Source organism: Labrus mixtus, chromosome 11 (assembly GCF_963584025.1).
Source record: "Labrus mixtus chromosome 11, fLabMix1.1, whole genome shotgun sequence".
Lineage (NCBI taxonomy): Eukaryota > Metazoa > Chordata > Actinopteri > Labriformes > Labridae > Labrus > Labrus mixtus.
Window position 1 is genome coordinate 1,248,531 of NC_083622.1, and position 15,316 is coordinate 1,263,846.

The 15,316-nt window shown below is 39.0% G+C and overlaps 1 protein-coding gene and 2 long non-coding RNA genes across 3 annotated transcripts in view; 2 read left to right on the top strand and 1 right to left on the bottom strand.

The window, feature by feature from the left end:
• Positions 1-15,316, top strand: part of LOC132983285 (uncharacterized) — a 162,362-nt gene that overhangs the window by 59,196 nt on the left and 87,850 nt on the right. The window lies entirely within an intron of this gene.
• LOC132983266 (uncharacterized) lies at positions 1,155-1,745 on the top strand. Its single transcript, XR_009674823.1, has 2 exons — positions 1,155-1,353; positions 1,635-1,745. It is a non-coding gene; the product is annotated as an uncharacterized LOC132983266 (long non-coding RNA).
• On the bottom strand, positions 1,778-6,012 carry LOC132983265 (uncharacterized). The gene is made up of 5 exons (XM_061049519.1): positions 5,866-6,012; positions 5,594-5,730; positions 4,427-4,655; positions 2,996-3,099; positions 1,778-2,892 (listed from the first exon to the last, which is right to left on the bottom strand). Exons 1-5 carry the CDS (start codon positions 5,912-5,914, stop codon positions 2,722-2,724), a joined length of 690 nt encoding a protein of 229 aa, XP_060905502.1. The 5' UTR covers positions 5,915-6,012; the 3' UTR covers positions 1,778-2,721.

Sequence of the window (15,316 nt, forward strand, 5' to 3'; positions counted from 1 at the left end):
CTTCTCTTATTGGGTAATAATACTGTCACACAACAATAACAAACATCATCCTCAAACATTTAAGAAACCTTATTTGCAACAATATTCTCTGAAGTTTGGGCATTTCAGATAAAAAAGAGAAATCCTGCACAACACAGGGTTTGAATATCCAGAGACATCCTTTAAATCACGTCTTCATGCCTTTATGTGATTTCACCTTTTGCTTTTAACCTTTTTAAAATCCATTCTTAATCCTTCTTCTAATGTTTTTAATTGATCCTTTCCTTTATTCAGGGGCGTGTCCAGACTTTTAGGACTAGGGTGGTTGGAAACTGGGGCGTTAACATGTGCAGAGGCGGCCTGAAGTCTGATACACATCAACAAACCACAAAGAGTCCAAGAGACAAAGTCACACTTCCACATTATCCAATGTTTTTTTTATCTAACCAGGAAAAGTCTCACTGAGATTAAGAACACCTTTTAGAAGAGCTGCCAGGTAAAGACATGTTAACTTTGTTTTAGAAATAAAACACAAGAATAAAGTGATCACAAAATATAAGAAGCTTCCATCAAAATGTGTCCTAAACAAGGCCAACAAAAAGGTCAAGAAGAATAAATAAGAAGACCAATAAAATCCTCCGAGGACACCGGCTCCCGAAGATTCAGAGTCTCTTACAAGTCGTTCAAAGTAGAGGGAGCTGCATACTCCTGTAAGTCCTTTTTCCAACTCAGTACGGCTTTAGGGAGAGGTCAAAGGCATAAATGCTGGGAGCGGAGATGGTAACTTCCAGAGATTAACGTAATAAATAAATAAAGTTCTTTATCATCAGGCCTCTCCTGACTGAGATACAGGTTTTTAATGTAACTGTTTAAACATGTATTCATCTGTACTTCTTTCTCTGTGCATCCTTATGAAGGATAACTCACACAGACTTTAATAAACTCAGATATTGAAGACAGGCCCGTCCCATCTTTAATATCTACCCTGAGTGTAAAAATACAGCAAAATGCAAAGTTTCCCACCTCCATATTTAACATGGGAGGCGTATTTAGAAGAAGTCACACTTCTGCTCATGCAGCGTCTTGATTCAGACTTTCCGTCTGGTTTCATGTTCAGAAACATTTGAGAAAAGTCGGTATAGTAGACTGTTATTTGATATATGATAAAAGTCACTCATTTGTTTCGTTACCAACATTTTATTTTTGTTAATAAATTCCGGGTCGATCTTTGGGACATATTTGTCATGTGATTTATATAATGTGTCTATATTCTCAGTAAGACCACAAAAAGGAGGTGCATGATAATCATTTAACTCTGAAATTAAAGGTGCAGTATCACCAAGTAAAACAAGTCTCTAAATTCATAAATAGAGGGTTAACTAACACACACTTTGAGTATTAATTAAGTTTATGAATCTAGGGCGCTGCCTATTGAAAAATGTACAGAAAGCGCTACATACAGCAAAGAGCAGAGGTGTTTAAATATGTTTTCTGTTCCTCTTTTAAACAAAGATCGGGTTCACTCCCCTCTATATTTAACATGGGAGGCGTATTTAGAAGAAGAAGTCACACTTCTGCTCATCTTGAATCAGACTTTCCGTCTGGTTTCATGCTCAGAAACGTTTGAGACAAAACTTTAAAAAAAAAGAAACCAGCTAAAAACAGAAATACAACAGATGTAACATGTCTACAAAGTGTGCACTTAAATTAGCACTTTATCTCACTTTACAGAATAAACATAAACCTGTTTAAAATCCTCCTTTACATAACAAATACAAATCTCAAAGAATAAAATAAATCAACAGGACGACAGACGAGCTTTTCTCCATAAACTCCTCCCTCCTCTTTCTTCAAATAGCCCCTTTCACATTGCCTCTTCACGATGGGATTTTGACGCCTCGCTGTTAATATTTATGTCCTGGAGGCGTAATGACGGGGGCGGAGTTATTTAGAGGTAGACACAGACGAGTAAGAGGAGAGAAACTGCATCGCTGTTAAACGTCTGCAGTGATGTCATACCGACGTAGATTCAATGTGAAAGCTCAAAGGCAAAGAGACGCAATGTATAAAGGGCTAAAGTCTGCGGACTCTAACGATCATGGCACAGAGTTCCATCTTCTGATTGGTCAGAAGGCGGAGCTTAGAGGCTCAATATGCTACATCCTGAATATTGCATTACATTAGCAACTATGAAAGATGTCTCCTGTAGCTTTGGGTGTTTGCTGCCCGTCTCGGTCAGGTCTTGAAAAGGAGGTTCTTAATGTCAATGGGACGATCCTGGTTAAATAAATAACAAATAAAAAATGCACCCTGGAGTAACGACTCTGTGAAGTCAAACTCCCCCTGAGTGTGTTGTTTTCAGCTCTCCTGAAAACTCTCCAACCGACGCCAACTTGCTAACTGTAATGCTTCATAACGCCACGGCTGCCATGTTTCAGATCGCCGTACAGGAGTCGTCTAGTTCAGTGTCAGATCTCTAAGGCGCCCGAGAGTCCGAGGAGGAACATCCCCCTCCTGTGTCCAGATTTGATTTCCATATTTTCCGAGGTGAAGTTGAGTTTTTAAACACTTTTTAGAGTTAGAGGCATAAAGGGTCAATTCTATTTTATAACTGGTTAAACTTCAGCCTTCCTTTGAATCAATTGCACATAAATTAAGTCAAAACTCTACATGTTTGAGAACTCTTTTGAGGTTTTTGTGATTGTTTCTAATGAAGAAGAAACTCCAGCGCAGACCTTCTCTTCAAACACAGCTGAGTTTCTTCGTGGAGGTTTTCGACGGTTTGGCACCCAGAGTCTGAATCGACATGAGGTCTTTCTTTCCGAGCGGTTTGAGCTTAGCGTCCAATAAAGTTTCCTTCTTCGTCGTCGTCGTCGTATCGTTTCGTTCTCCGAGGATGTTCGTCAAACAAACCTGCGACGGAGACAGAAAAGAGAAACTGTGTTAGTGCTGCAGTGTGTGTGTGTGTGTGTGTGTGTGTGTGTGTGTGTGTGTTAGCATATTTAAAATCACTTACATAGCTTATCTTGAAAATAATGAGTGCAAAGATCAGCAGCAGCGTGGCGGCAACCACCATGTAAGCGTCTTTCATCAGGGTTTCCGACGACTCATCAGAACAATCTGCAGGAGAAAAGAAACTGAAGTTTGAGCCGGAATAAACTGGAACACACACACACACACACACACACACACACACACACACAGATCGTGTTCAGCAGACGATTCATCATGACCGCTGATCCTTTATCTCTCTTCACTCCTTAAAGTCACACAAGGACGCTTTCTCATCGACTGTTTCTGGAGATGCTGCTAATGTTTGGATGGATAAAGTTCCTTTTTCCTGCAAAGGTGCATTTAAAAAAAAAAAAAAAGTAAAACACAGATCAGCAGGTAGACCTGATCCCCCTCTGGCCTGTCTCAACATCGACGTTTTCAGCTGCTGTTTGAACGACTCAGCAGAGTCAGAGATCCAAATGATCAGAGGTACCGCCTCAAATGCACGATCACCACGAGTCTTAAAGGAGACACATTATGAATAATCCACTTTTAGTGTTTCTGAACATCTGGGTAACCTAAGAGTCTACTGACCCACAACATGTGAAATAAACCATCCAGTCCTTTGTTTGTGGTCTGCATAAGTCTTACAACACAGAGACAAATGATCCGTTTCAAATGTGTTCTCTTTGTGATGTCACAGTGGGATACCCTCCCCTCCCCTGGTATCTCCACCCATAGACTCCACCTCCAGCCTAGAACAAAACTTTTGAGCAGGTCCACCATTTTTATTCTCTCTACAGAGGAGTGATGTCTACGGGGAAAACTCGGGGGGGGGGGGGGGGGGGGGGGGGGGGGGGGGCTCATTACATTTAAAGAGACACACACACCAAAACGGAGCGTTCTGAGAGAGCTGGTTTATACAGGGTCACAACACAACCACAACAGGGTTACAACGAGAGCACCATACAGGGTAGGATAATGATCACTCAGAGTTCACACACCTTTACAACATCCTGTCTTTACAGAGAGTAGTTTTCTTTCAGACACAGCTCTTGTTTTCCAATAAGAGGCTACGAGTTACTTCTAATTCTTCTGAAGTGAGATTTGAGGGGGGGGGGGGGGTGGTTCTACGTTTTTAAAAGCGGACATTCTCACTATGAAACCTACACTCTGGAACCATGGTGTGAAACTTGACCGAGTCTGGACTTCCCCTGATTCAAATCATGACTCATGTGTCACCTCACATGTGTGAACTCAACTGAAATGTCTGCATGTAAAATCAAACTGTGAGAAGCGACGAGGTCGGAGTCAGGACGCCAAACACAAACTGTGATGAAGATTTCAAACGGCACAAGCGAGAGTTGTCTGACTCTTATTCAAACAAGAGAAGCGACTTTAACGCTAAATAAATAAATAAAGAAAGAAATTAGAAACTTCAGGTGAGTATTACCTGCCACGCTGAGGACGACCTGCCTCTCCCTGTTCTGCTCTCCCACGGGTGCCGCCAGGTGACAGGTGTACACGCCACGGTCGGCGCAGGTCACGTTGGGCATGAAGACGTCCGGGGAGTCTTCCACCAGCTCCATCTCTCGCTCCATGCCCAGGTAGTAGCTCGTCGTGCCGTTCGGGAGGTCTCGGGTCAGGAGGCCGCTGAGACGGGACGAGGGAGGATCTATCGCCTGTGACATCATCAGAACACATACATTATGGACCTGCGTAACCATCATTAAAGTACTGTTTTATTCACTGACTATCACTAACGGTGGTTTTATTTGTAGTTTAATAATTGTGTGATACTGCTAAACACCTGCATGACCTTAATGACCCGATAAGAGCTTTAAATTCCTCCCTCAGTGCTTCTTTATAACACACTAAAAAAAACAACACTGTCTCTTTAATTCTAATGATCAACACTTTCCAAAAGTGCTGACGCTTTGAAAAACAAAGTGCACATTCAATCTTTTTAGAACGGTGTGAAAAACAACATCCAGTCCAAAAGGCAAACTCCTAAACACAGTTTAAGTTTCGCAAATTCATCAGAAGTAACTTTCCTAATGTATTTGTTAAACGTGCTGAAGTCTATGCACCATGATAAACGTCACCCCCCCCCCCCCCCCCCCCCTCCCACTGGCTCCAGGTGAATTTGGTCTTTTAAGCTGCTCTTTTGTAAAGTGTCTCAAGAGAACATTTGCTTTAAATCTATAATATTACTCATAGAAACTGCCTTAATGACTGACTTTTGGTTAGAAAAGTACAAAAAGATCAAATGTCCTGATCTTTAATTGACAGAGATAAAATGGTATTTTCATGGTCATGAAACGTGGATTCTTTTGTCTAAACATTTGTAATATATAGAAGAGGCTGGTAATTATTAAACTTTAGGCTGTATGAACTGCATACAGTAAAAAGCTTTGTCCTACTTTTGCTTTGACAGAGTTCGTTAAAGAAAGTGAAAGTACACGTTTAAATTTAAACCAGCCAATCAGATGAGGCCGTGTGTGCGTCGCTGAAGCTGCAGGAAATGAGAATTTGTTTTAAATCCACAAACTGAAGTAGAAGTCCCTAAGTGTCAGTCTGTGTGTATAAAACAAATACATGAAATAAACGTGTGTTTTACCTTGTACCATGTGAGTGATAAGTATTCCACCCCTGGTTTAAAAACTGCGGGACAGGGCAGGATGGAGTCCTTTCCGACCTCAGACTTAACCTCCACCAGGTCGTGTTTGACAGTCATGCTGAGAGTGAGACACACACCTGAGAAACACACCTGTCATTAGGTTTGATCACTGTGCATCACTGTGTAGAGACAGCCTTTAAAACGTGAGAGAGCAGATATCACACATATCACATTTGTTCAAATGAAGTAAGATTTGTTTTTTTTATACTTACACAGTGAGAGCAGCAGAGCCACGTTCACAAACTCTGAAGTCATCATCATGATGATGATGATGGTGTTGTTGGTGATGTTGTTGGTGGTGATGATGGCTCTGCTTTTATACACGCTATCGAAAAGCAGCTATCGAAAGCAGAAGTGAGTGGGCTCCTACACTCTCCTCCTCCGTCAGAAGTGAGTGGCGCTTTTTTTTTTTTTTTTCAAACTCCTCCTTCCTCAAGGTGTAGGGTAGAAATACAGCGGCAGGCTTTGGGACAACCTTCCCTCTCTCAGGTGGAAACAGGAGCCGTGTGTTACCATGGTTACTCAGCTTTTTTAGTAGCGAATGCATAAAAATCATAAATATTTTTACAGAATATTGATGAATATTTAGATTCTTCTTCTTCCTTAGTTATATTAGTGTAGACTTTTAACAAAACTATTAGATTGAGCCTACATTGTTTATTGTAATTTATAACTTCAGTTAATTTATTGTAATTTCATAGAACAGGGTGTCCTAAATTAATGCAAAGACGAGGATAATATCGTTGAACATCAGAGCAGCAAAAAGTGTATTTTTTGTTGTTGAATTGAGATTTCACAAAGACATCAAAAGTATTAAAATAATAAATAAATATTAACAGCAACATGATTTAATATTATTTTGTTTTTGCAACAGTCCCTGTAAATATAAAACACTTTAAATAAACATATATTTGATCCTCAGTACACATTTGAAGTTGTTAACGTCTGTATGATGATATTAAATGTCTATCTTAGTTGGAGTTGTTTACGGACACTTGCACGGAACTCACATGTTGCTGTCTCCATTTCGACCGGACACAATAAGCGTTGCACGTTATAGCAGGTTTAACACGTTATGAGTCACCACGTTTCTGGCTGCGCAAAAGATTTTGTCTTCACATTACAAAGATTCTCATCATCATGAAAACTCTCGTCGTCATTCCTTTGCTCGGTGAGTTTCATAAGTGTGATGTTAAGAATGCAACTTTTGATTTGTGACTTTATTTTACCAAGATGTCAAAGCTAACGGGCTAACGTGCTAACGGGCTAACGTTAGCTGACTCATCCTGGGCAAACACCGGCATACGTCATTACGTATTAATCCCGTTAGCGATGCTACGCCAAAACAATTCAACTTCTTATGGCTGCATATTAATGCCTCAAAAAGCACACGTTCATTCATGGGAGTGAAGTTTAGAGATTTCTGGACAAATCGGCGCTACAGTAATGTCCATAGTAAGAGTTTTATAAACCTTTAAAGACACCTAGTTAACCTGCTCTGTTCACATTCACTTGCCCTAATACTGTATTGTTAAGTAACTGTCCCATAAAAGTCAATTTAATATTGTCGCTACCTCTAGATTTACTTGAATATCTAAAACTTTATTTATCTGCTGAAGAAATTTGTCAGAAAACAGAAAAATCATTAAAATCGCAGTTTTTCGAATGAGGTTCTGCGGCTCCTTTCTAACCGATCACATCACATGTAACTCTTTGTTTACTGTTGTTATTATACTTTAATATATTTCACGCATATTGTTGTTACATCATAGTTACACTTGTTTCTGCTTTGTGACCCTCTGATTGGTTGATTTTTCTGCACTAAGTTGCCGTGTTGTCGTGTCGTCCTATTAGCTGCGCCGATCCTGCACTGACTTTCTGCTAACTTTTTAATACATGTTCAATAAAGAAGCATTTTGTGATAGGAATCCCCTGAGCTAATGCTAGCACATAAACAATGCAAAAATACGTGAATCTGTTATTATAATGTAGTGTAAATATAGTTTGTAAACCCCTTACGATAGTGAAAGCAGCCAATGGGATTCCCCTGTTATTCCAGGAAGGTCAGTTTCTGTTTACAAGAAGATGAAGTTCAGAGAAATCCCCACCACGTGTCAGGAATGTTTGAGGTTACTATAATGTGACTGTTAACCTCTGAGGTCGTTGTAATACCTCAGGGCAACTTTTTGTTTTGTTTCAGAATAGGTGGGGGACACATTCAGGGGTCTTATTTTCTGTTTTCTTATGAATCATTTATTGATTAAACTGTCTTAATTCATAAAAAAAAAATGTTTTAAAGCACAATTTGAGTGAACATAATGTACCATACACACCATGTTTGTCCCTATAAACATATAATAAAAATCTAAATATATCCATTCCCGCTTTCAATCAATTTTTATTTGTATAAAAAACTCAACTCATAACAAGTGTTATCTCGAGACACTTTACAGGTAAAAGACCTTACTCATTGTTATGTTACAAGAAGCAGGTAAAAGACCTTACTCATTGTTATGTTATATAAAGCAGGTAAAAGACCTTACTCATTGTTATGTTATATAAAGCAGGTAAAAGACCTTACTCATTGTTATGTTACATAAAGCAGGTAAAAGACCTTACTCATTGTTATGTTATGTAAAGCAGGTAAAAGACCTTACTCATTGTTATGTTACAAGAAGCAGGTAAAAGACCTTACTCATTGTTATGTTACATAAAGCAGGTAAAAGACCTTACTCATTGTTATGTTACATAAAGCAGGTAAAAGACCTTACTCATTGTTATGTTATATAAAGCAGGTAAAGGACCTTACTCATTGTTATGTTATATAAAGCAGGTAAAAGACCTTACTCATTGTTATGTTACATAAAGCAGGTAAAAGACCTTACTCATTGTTATGTTACATAAAGCAGGTAAAAGACCTTACTCATTGTTATGTTATATAAAGCAGGTAAAAGACCTTACTCTTTGTTATGTTATATAAAGCAGGTAAAAGACCATACTCATTGTTATGTTATGTAAAGCAGGTAAAAGACCTTACTCATTGTTATGTTACATAAAGCAGGTAAAAGACCTTACTCATTGTTATGTTACATAAAGCAGGTAAAAGACCTTACTCATTGTTATGTTATATAAAGCAGGTAAAAGACCTTACTCATTGTTATGTTACATAAAGCAGGTAAAATACCTTACTCATTGTTACATAAAGCAGGTAAAAGACCTTACTCATTGTTATGTTACATAAAGCAGGTAAAAGACCTTACTCATTGTTATGTTACATAAAGCAGGTAAAAGACCTTACTCATTGTTATGTTACATAAAGCAGGTAAAAGACCTTACTCATTGTTATGTTACATAAAGCAGGTAAAAGACCTTACTCATTGTTATGTTATATAAAGCAGGTAAAAGACCTTACTCATTGTTATGTTATATAAAGCAGGTAAAAGACCTTACTCATTGTTATGTTATATAAAGCAGGTAAAAGACCTTACTCTTTGTTATGTTATATAAAGCAGGTAAAAGACCATACTCATTGTTATGTTATGTAAAGCAGGTAAAAGACCTTACTCATTGTTATGTTACATAAAGCAGGTAAAAGACCTTACTCATTGTTATGTTACATAAAGCAGGTAAAAGACCTTACTCATTGTTATGTTATATAAAGCAGGTAAAAGACCTTACTCATTGTTATGTTACATAAAGCAGGTAAAATACCTTACTCATTGTTACATAAAGCAGGTAAAAGACCTTACTCATTGTTATGTTACATAAAGCAGGTAAAAGACCTTACTCATTGTTATGTTACATAAAGCAGGTAAAAGACCTTACTCATTGTTACATAAAGCAGGTAAAAGACCTTACTCATTGTTATGTTACATAAAGCAGGTAAAAGACCTTACTCATTGTTGTGTTACATAAAGCAGGTAAAAGACCTTACTCATTGTTATGTTATATAAAGCAGGTAAAAGACCTTACTCATTGTTATGTTATATAAAGCAGGTAAAAGACCTTACTCATTGTTATGTTATATAAAGCAGGTAAAAGACCTTACTCATTGTTATGTTATATAAAGCAGGTAAAAGACCTTACTCATTGTTATGTTATATAAAGCAGGTAAAAGACCTTACTCATTGTTATGTTACATAAAGCAGGTAAAAGACCTTACTCATTGTTACATAAAGCAGGTAAAAGACCTTACTCATTGTTGTGTTACATAAAGCAGGTAAAAGACCTTACTCATTGTTATGTTATATAAAGCAGGTAAAAGACCTTACTCATTGTTATGTTATATAAAGCAGGTAAAAGACCTTACTCATTGTTATGTTATATAAAGCAGGTAAAAGACCTTACTCATTGTTATGTTATATAAAGCAGGTAAAAGACCTTACTCATTGTTATGTTATATAAAGCAGGTAAAAGACCTTACTCATTGTTATGTTACATAAAGCAGGTAAAAGACCTTACTCATTGTTATGTTATATAAAGCAGGTAAAAGACCTTACTCATTGTTATGTTATATAAAGCAGGTAAAAGACCTTACTCATTGTTAGCAGTTTGAATGATCCCCGGATCGTGGAGGGTGCAGTAGCAGAGGGAACTCCCATGATTCCCCGCCGGCCTCGACGTCATCTTTTGTTATTGTTTTGATTGAGAACTCCGTCGTGTCTGCCCGTGTCATGGCGTCAAATAGAATAAATGTTTCTGATGCTGTCGACAGAGTGATCACGTCCCAGGTGAACAGGTTTAAGGTGAATCGGAGGATCCTCCTGTTACATTTTTTGATACATTTAGTGGCAGGTAAATTCAGTATATGTGAGATACGTTCAGCAAAGTGTAACCTCTGGGCACCCGATCTGGAAGCTTTCAGGGTGTGGAGGGAAAAATGAAAAAACACGGCTTTGACATTCACATGCCTTCTTCTTCTTCTTCTTCTTCTTCTGCACACCCAGTGACCGTTGCCAGCGTGAGGAGCAGCTCGGAGGTGACGCATAGCAACTCCACATATGAATGCTGTGACCAACACGCCGTTAGCTTCGACCCAAACTGTGACCTCACATGGAGCGAAAATAAAAAATCGGTAAAAAATCTCACCTCAAAACGCACACATGTAACTGATATGTTTTTACAAACTGATATATATATATATGATTTAGACTGATACCGATATTGGGGACAGAATAAAATCAGTACATTTAGGGGAACACAGCTGAGGGAATCATCCTCTACATCAACTTGTAGAAAATCACTTTTTAATCTGCTCATTATCAGATTGCCTTTGTGCTGTTTTTCTTTCTTTCTTGCAGTCCTTCGCCTACTACATGACCGCCGGGTCGCAGAGTGGCTGCATGACACCGTGCAAGGAGATTAAAGGAGGAGTGATGCTGCTGGACAAATGTGTTGACCTACAGGCCAAGAAGGTGCACAAGACGGTAAGTCATAAATTTTATTATATTTTAGAGCGAGTGAAACGGGAAGCCTGGTGTTTGTAACTCTGAGATTGTCTCTCTGATAACTTTACAGATCCTAAAGAAACAGAAACAACAGTTACATCCGTCCTCTTAAAGGTTCACCAAACTCTCAGTCTAACCCTGAGCTCTGAGTTCAATCAATCAATCAATCAATCAATCAATCAATCAAACTTTATTTATACAGCACCTTTCAGACAAATTAAATTGCAGTTCAAAGTGCTTTACAAGAGTGCAGAAAAGTTATTGACGAAAAAGTATTTTATAAAATCATTGAGAGACTAATGCACACCAATAAGAATTTAAAAAAAATATTAAAAATTAAAAAATTAAATACGACACATAAAAGCAATAAGATATTAAAATGAATACATAGGAGAAGAATATTTAAAATTGTAGTAGGATAAAAAAGACAAAACAATAATGTTAAGATTTGAAGTTATATAAAAGCCAGACTGAATAAATGAGTTTTAAGACTGCGTTTAAAAATCTCAATATCCTCCTCTCAGACCCTCAGGAAGGTCGTTCCACAGTGTCTGAGTTGATTTACACTCAGGCGGGAAACTCTGAGTTTTCAGTTCCAGATCCAGACGAGTGGGTTCACTCAGTACAGACCGGTGGTTAGTTTTTAGTTTTATTGACCAAACCATAATAATTTACAACATAAGAATCAACCAATAACACAAACATATGAAGGCCCCGTGTCCACTAAGAGTTTTTTTCCGGGCAGAAAAAGCGCTGCATGTCCGTCCTGTCTCCATGACAACAGTCTGTTGACAGCGGCCGCTGTATGACCGACACTGCTCTTTTACTTTTTACTGCGCGGTGACGTCAACAGCGCCTTCCTGAAAAGTTGAAAGATTTTCAGCTTGAGCTCTCGGAGCGGCTGCACAAAAAAAAGCAGAACTGGGCGCTGCGCTTTCTGCTGCAACCTCATCGAAAACAACTAAATAAAAATAAAAATAAACGAAAATAAACGCTAGGTGGACACAGGGTCAGCTGTATGAGGAGTCTAGTGGCTTTGACGAGAGCGATCTGATGACTGTTTCATTTTAGAAAAGAGCATCTTCCTCCTAACTACAAAACATTTGTGTTAATGTTGTGAGACTTTTGAGAACAATCTGAGGTTTTTATGTTCAGGGTTGATTTTTTTTCTGTCCTCTTCACAGCCGGGGGGCACCGTTAAGGAGGAAAGGATCAACTTCATGAGCGTCCCCTGCTCTGGTTCTCTTTCGGCACCAGGTAATCAATCAATCAATTTTTATTTGTATAGCGTCAACTCATAACAAGTGTTATCTCGAGACACTTTACAAAAAGCAGGTAAAAGACCTTACTTATTGTTATGTTATATAAAGCAGGTAAAAGACCTTACTCATTGTTATGTTATATAAAGCAGGTAAAAGACCTTACTCATTGTTATGTTATATAAAGCAGGTAAAAGACCTTACTCATTGTTATGTTACATAAAGCAGGTAAAAGACCTTACTCATTGTTATGTTATATAAAGCAGGTAAAAGACCTTACTCATTGTTATGTTACATAAAACAGGTAAAAGACCTTACTCATTGTTATGTTATATAAAGCAGGTAAAAGACCTTACTCATTGTTATGTTACATAAAGCAGGTAAAAGACCTTACTCATTGTTATGTTACAAAAAGCAGGTAAAAAGACCTTACTCATTGTTATGTTATATAAAGCAGGTAAAAGACCTTACTCATTGTTATGTTATATAAAGCAGGTAAAAGACCTTACTCATTGTTATGTTATATAAAGCAGGTAAAAGACCTTACTCATTGTTATGTTACATAAAGCAGGTAAAAGACCTTACTCATTGTTATGTTACATAAAGCAGGTAAAAGACCTTACTCATTGTTATGTTATATAAAGCAGGTAAAAGACCTTACTCATTGTTATGTTACAAAAAGCAGGTAAAAGACCTTACTCATTGTTATGTTACATAAAGCAGGTAAAAGACCTTACTCATTGTTATGTTATATAAAGCAGGTAAAATACCTTACTCATTGTTATGTTACAAAAAGCAGGTAAAAGACCTTACTCATTGTTATGTTACATAAAGCAGGTAAAAGACCTTACTCATTGTTATGTTATATAAAGCAGGTAAAATACCTTACTCATTGTTATGTTACATAAAGCAGGTAAAAGACCTTACTCATTGTTATGTTACAAAAAGCAGGTAAAAGACCTTACTCATTGTTATTATGTTATTAAAGATGGACAACACGCCTCCACCTCCTCTGTATGTACAAAAACAAAGCTAAAACACCCCTCTGTGATGGCCGCTGACATGATGAGCATTTGGAGCCAGAGCCTGTGCAGCGGGGATCGTCTGGTCCCACCCCTTCCTCTAAAACCAAATATCACTTTTAACCTCCTGATTTAAGGTCAAAGGTCACTCAGGGGGATTCAGTCCACAGCAGAACAGATTATTGTGTCCGTTTGAAGTAGACACTCACAGTTTCTAAAGTTCTAAATATTAAGACAGAAACCATGTGTTTTGGATTTTTTTTTTTGACCCATGTCCCATCTGTTGACATGGAGGAGGCGGAGCTTATGTCATATACTGCAGCCACTCAGTAGGGGGAGTTTTAAATGTTTTGGCTTCACTTTTGGGCAGCTGCCTTGTCATCCACCTTTTTAATTATACAGTCCCTTGACAGGGACACACATCAAGATTTCATCATTCAACTGTGCCCTACTTTGCTCAAATTTTTTGTAAACAATCATTGTGGATCGAAAAAAAAACCGAGCATTTAGCCATGTTAGTGCAACATTTACTTAAAGATTAAAGGGGACATATTATGAGAAACCCACTTTTAGTGTGTTTGAACATCTATCTGGGTAACCTGAGAGTCTACTGACCCACAACATGTGAAATAAACCATCCAGTCCTCATGCAGGGTCACAAACCTCCTCTGGTGCTTGATTCATGTTATATTTTGACCAAAGCACAGATGTTTCATTTAGACCACAGGGGGACTGTTTGAAAAGGTGGAGGAGGGGACTGTTTGAAAAGGTGGAGGAGAGGACTGTTTGAAAAGGTGGAGGAGGGGACTGTTTGAAAAGGTGGAGGAGAGGACTGTTTGAAAAGGTGGAGGAGGGGACTGTTAGAAAAGGTGGAGGAGGGGACTGTTTGAAAAGGTGGAGGAGAGGACTGTTAGAAAAGGTGGAGGAGGAGACTGTTTGAAAAGGTGGAGGAGGGGACTGTTTGAAAAGGTGGAGGAGAGGACTGTTTGAAAAGGTGGAGGAGGGGACTGTTTGAAAAGGTGGAGGAGAGGACTGTTTGAAAAGGTGGAGGAGGGGACTGTTTGAAAAGGTGGAGGAGGGGACTGTTAGAAAAGGTGGAGGAGGGGACTGTTTGAAAAGGTGGAGGAGAGGACTGTTAGAAAAGGTGGAGGAGGAGACTGTTTGAAAAGGTGGAGGAGGGGACTGTTTGAAAAGGTGGAGGAGAGGACTGTTTGAAAAGGTGGAGGAGAGGACTGTTTGAAAAGGTGGAGGAGAGGACTGTTTGAAAAGGTGGAGGAGAGGACTGTTTGAAAAGGTGGAGGAGGGGACTGTTTGAAAAGGTGGAGGAGGGGACTGTTAGAAAAGGTGGAGGAGGGGACTGTTTGAAAAGGTGGAGGAGAGGACTGTTAGAAAAGGTGGAGGAGGAGACTGTTTGAAAAGGTGGAGGAGGGGACTGTTTGAAAAGGTGGAGGAGAGGACTGTTTGAAAAGGTGGAGGCGAGGACTGTTTGAAAAGGTGGAGGAGAGGACTGTTTGAAAAGGTGGAGGAGAGGACTGTTTGAAAAGGTGGAGGAGAGGACTGTATGAAAAGGTGGAGGAGGGGACTGTTTGAAAAGGTGGAGGAGAGGACTGTTTGAAAAGGTGGAGGAGGGGACTGTTAGAAAAGATGGAGGAGGGGACTCTTTCAAAAGGTGGAGGAGGGGACTGTTAGAAAAGGTGGAGGAGAGGACTGTTTGAAAAGGTGGAGGAGAGGACTGCTTGAAAAGGTGGAGGAGGGGACTGTTAGAAAAGGTGGAGGAGAGGACTGTTAGAAAAGGTGGAGGAGAGGACTGTTTGAAAAGGTGGAGGAGAGGACTGTTTGAAAAGGTGGAGGAGGGGACTGTTTGAAAAGGTGGAGGAGAGGACTGTTTGAAAAGGTGGAGGAGAGGACTGTTAGAAAAGGTGGAGGAGAGGACTG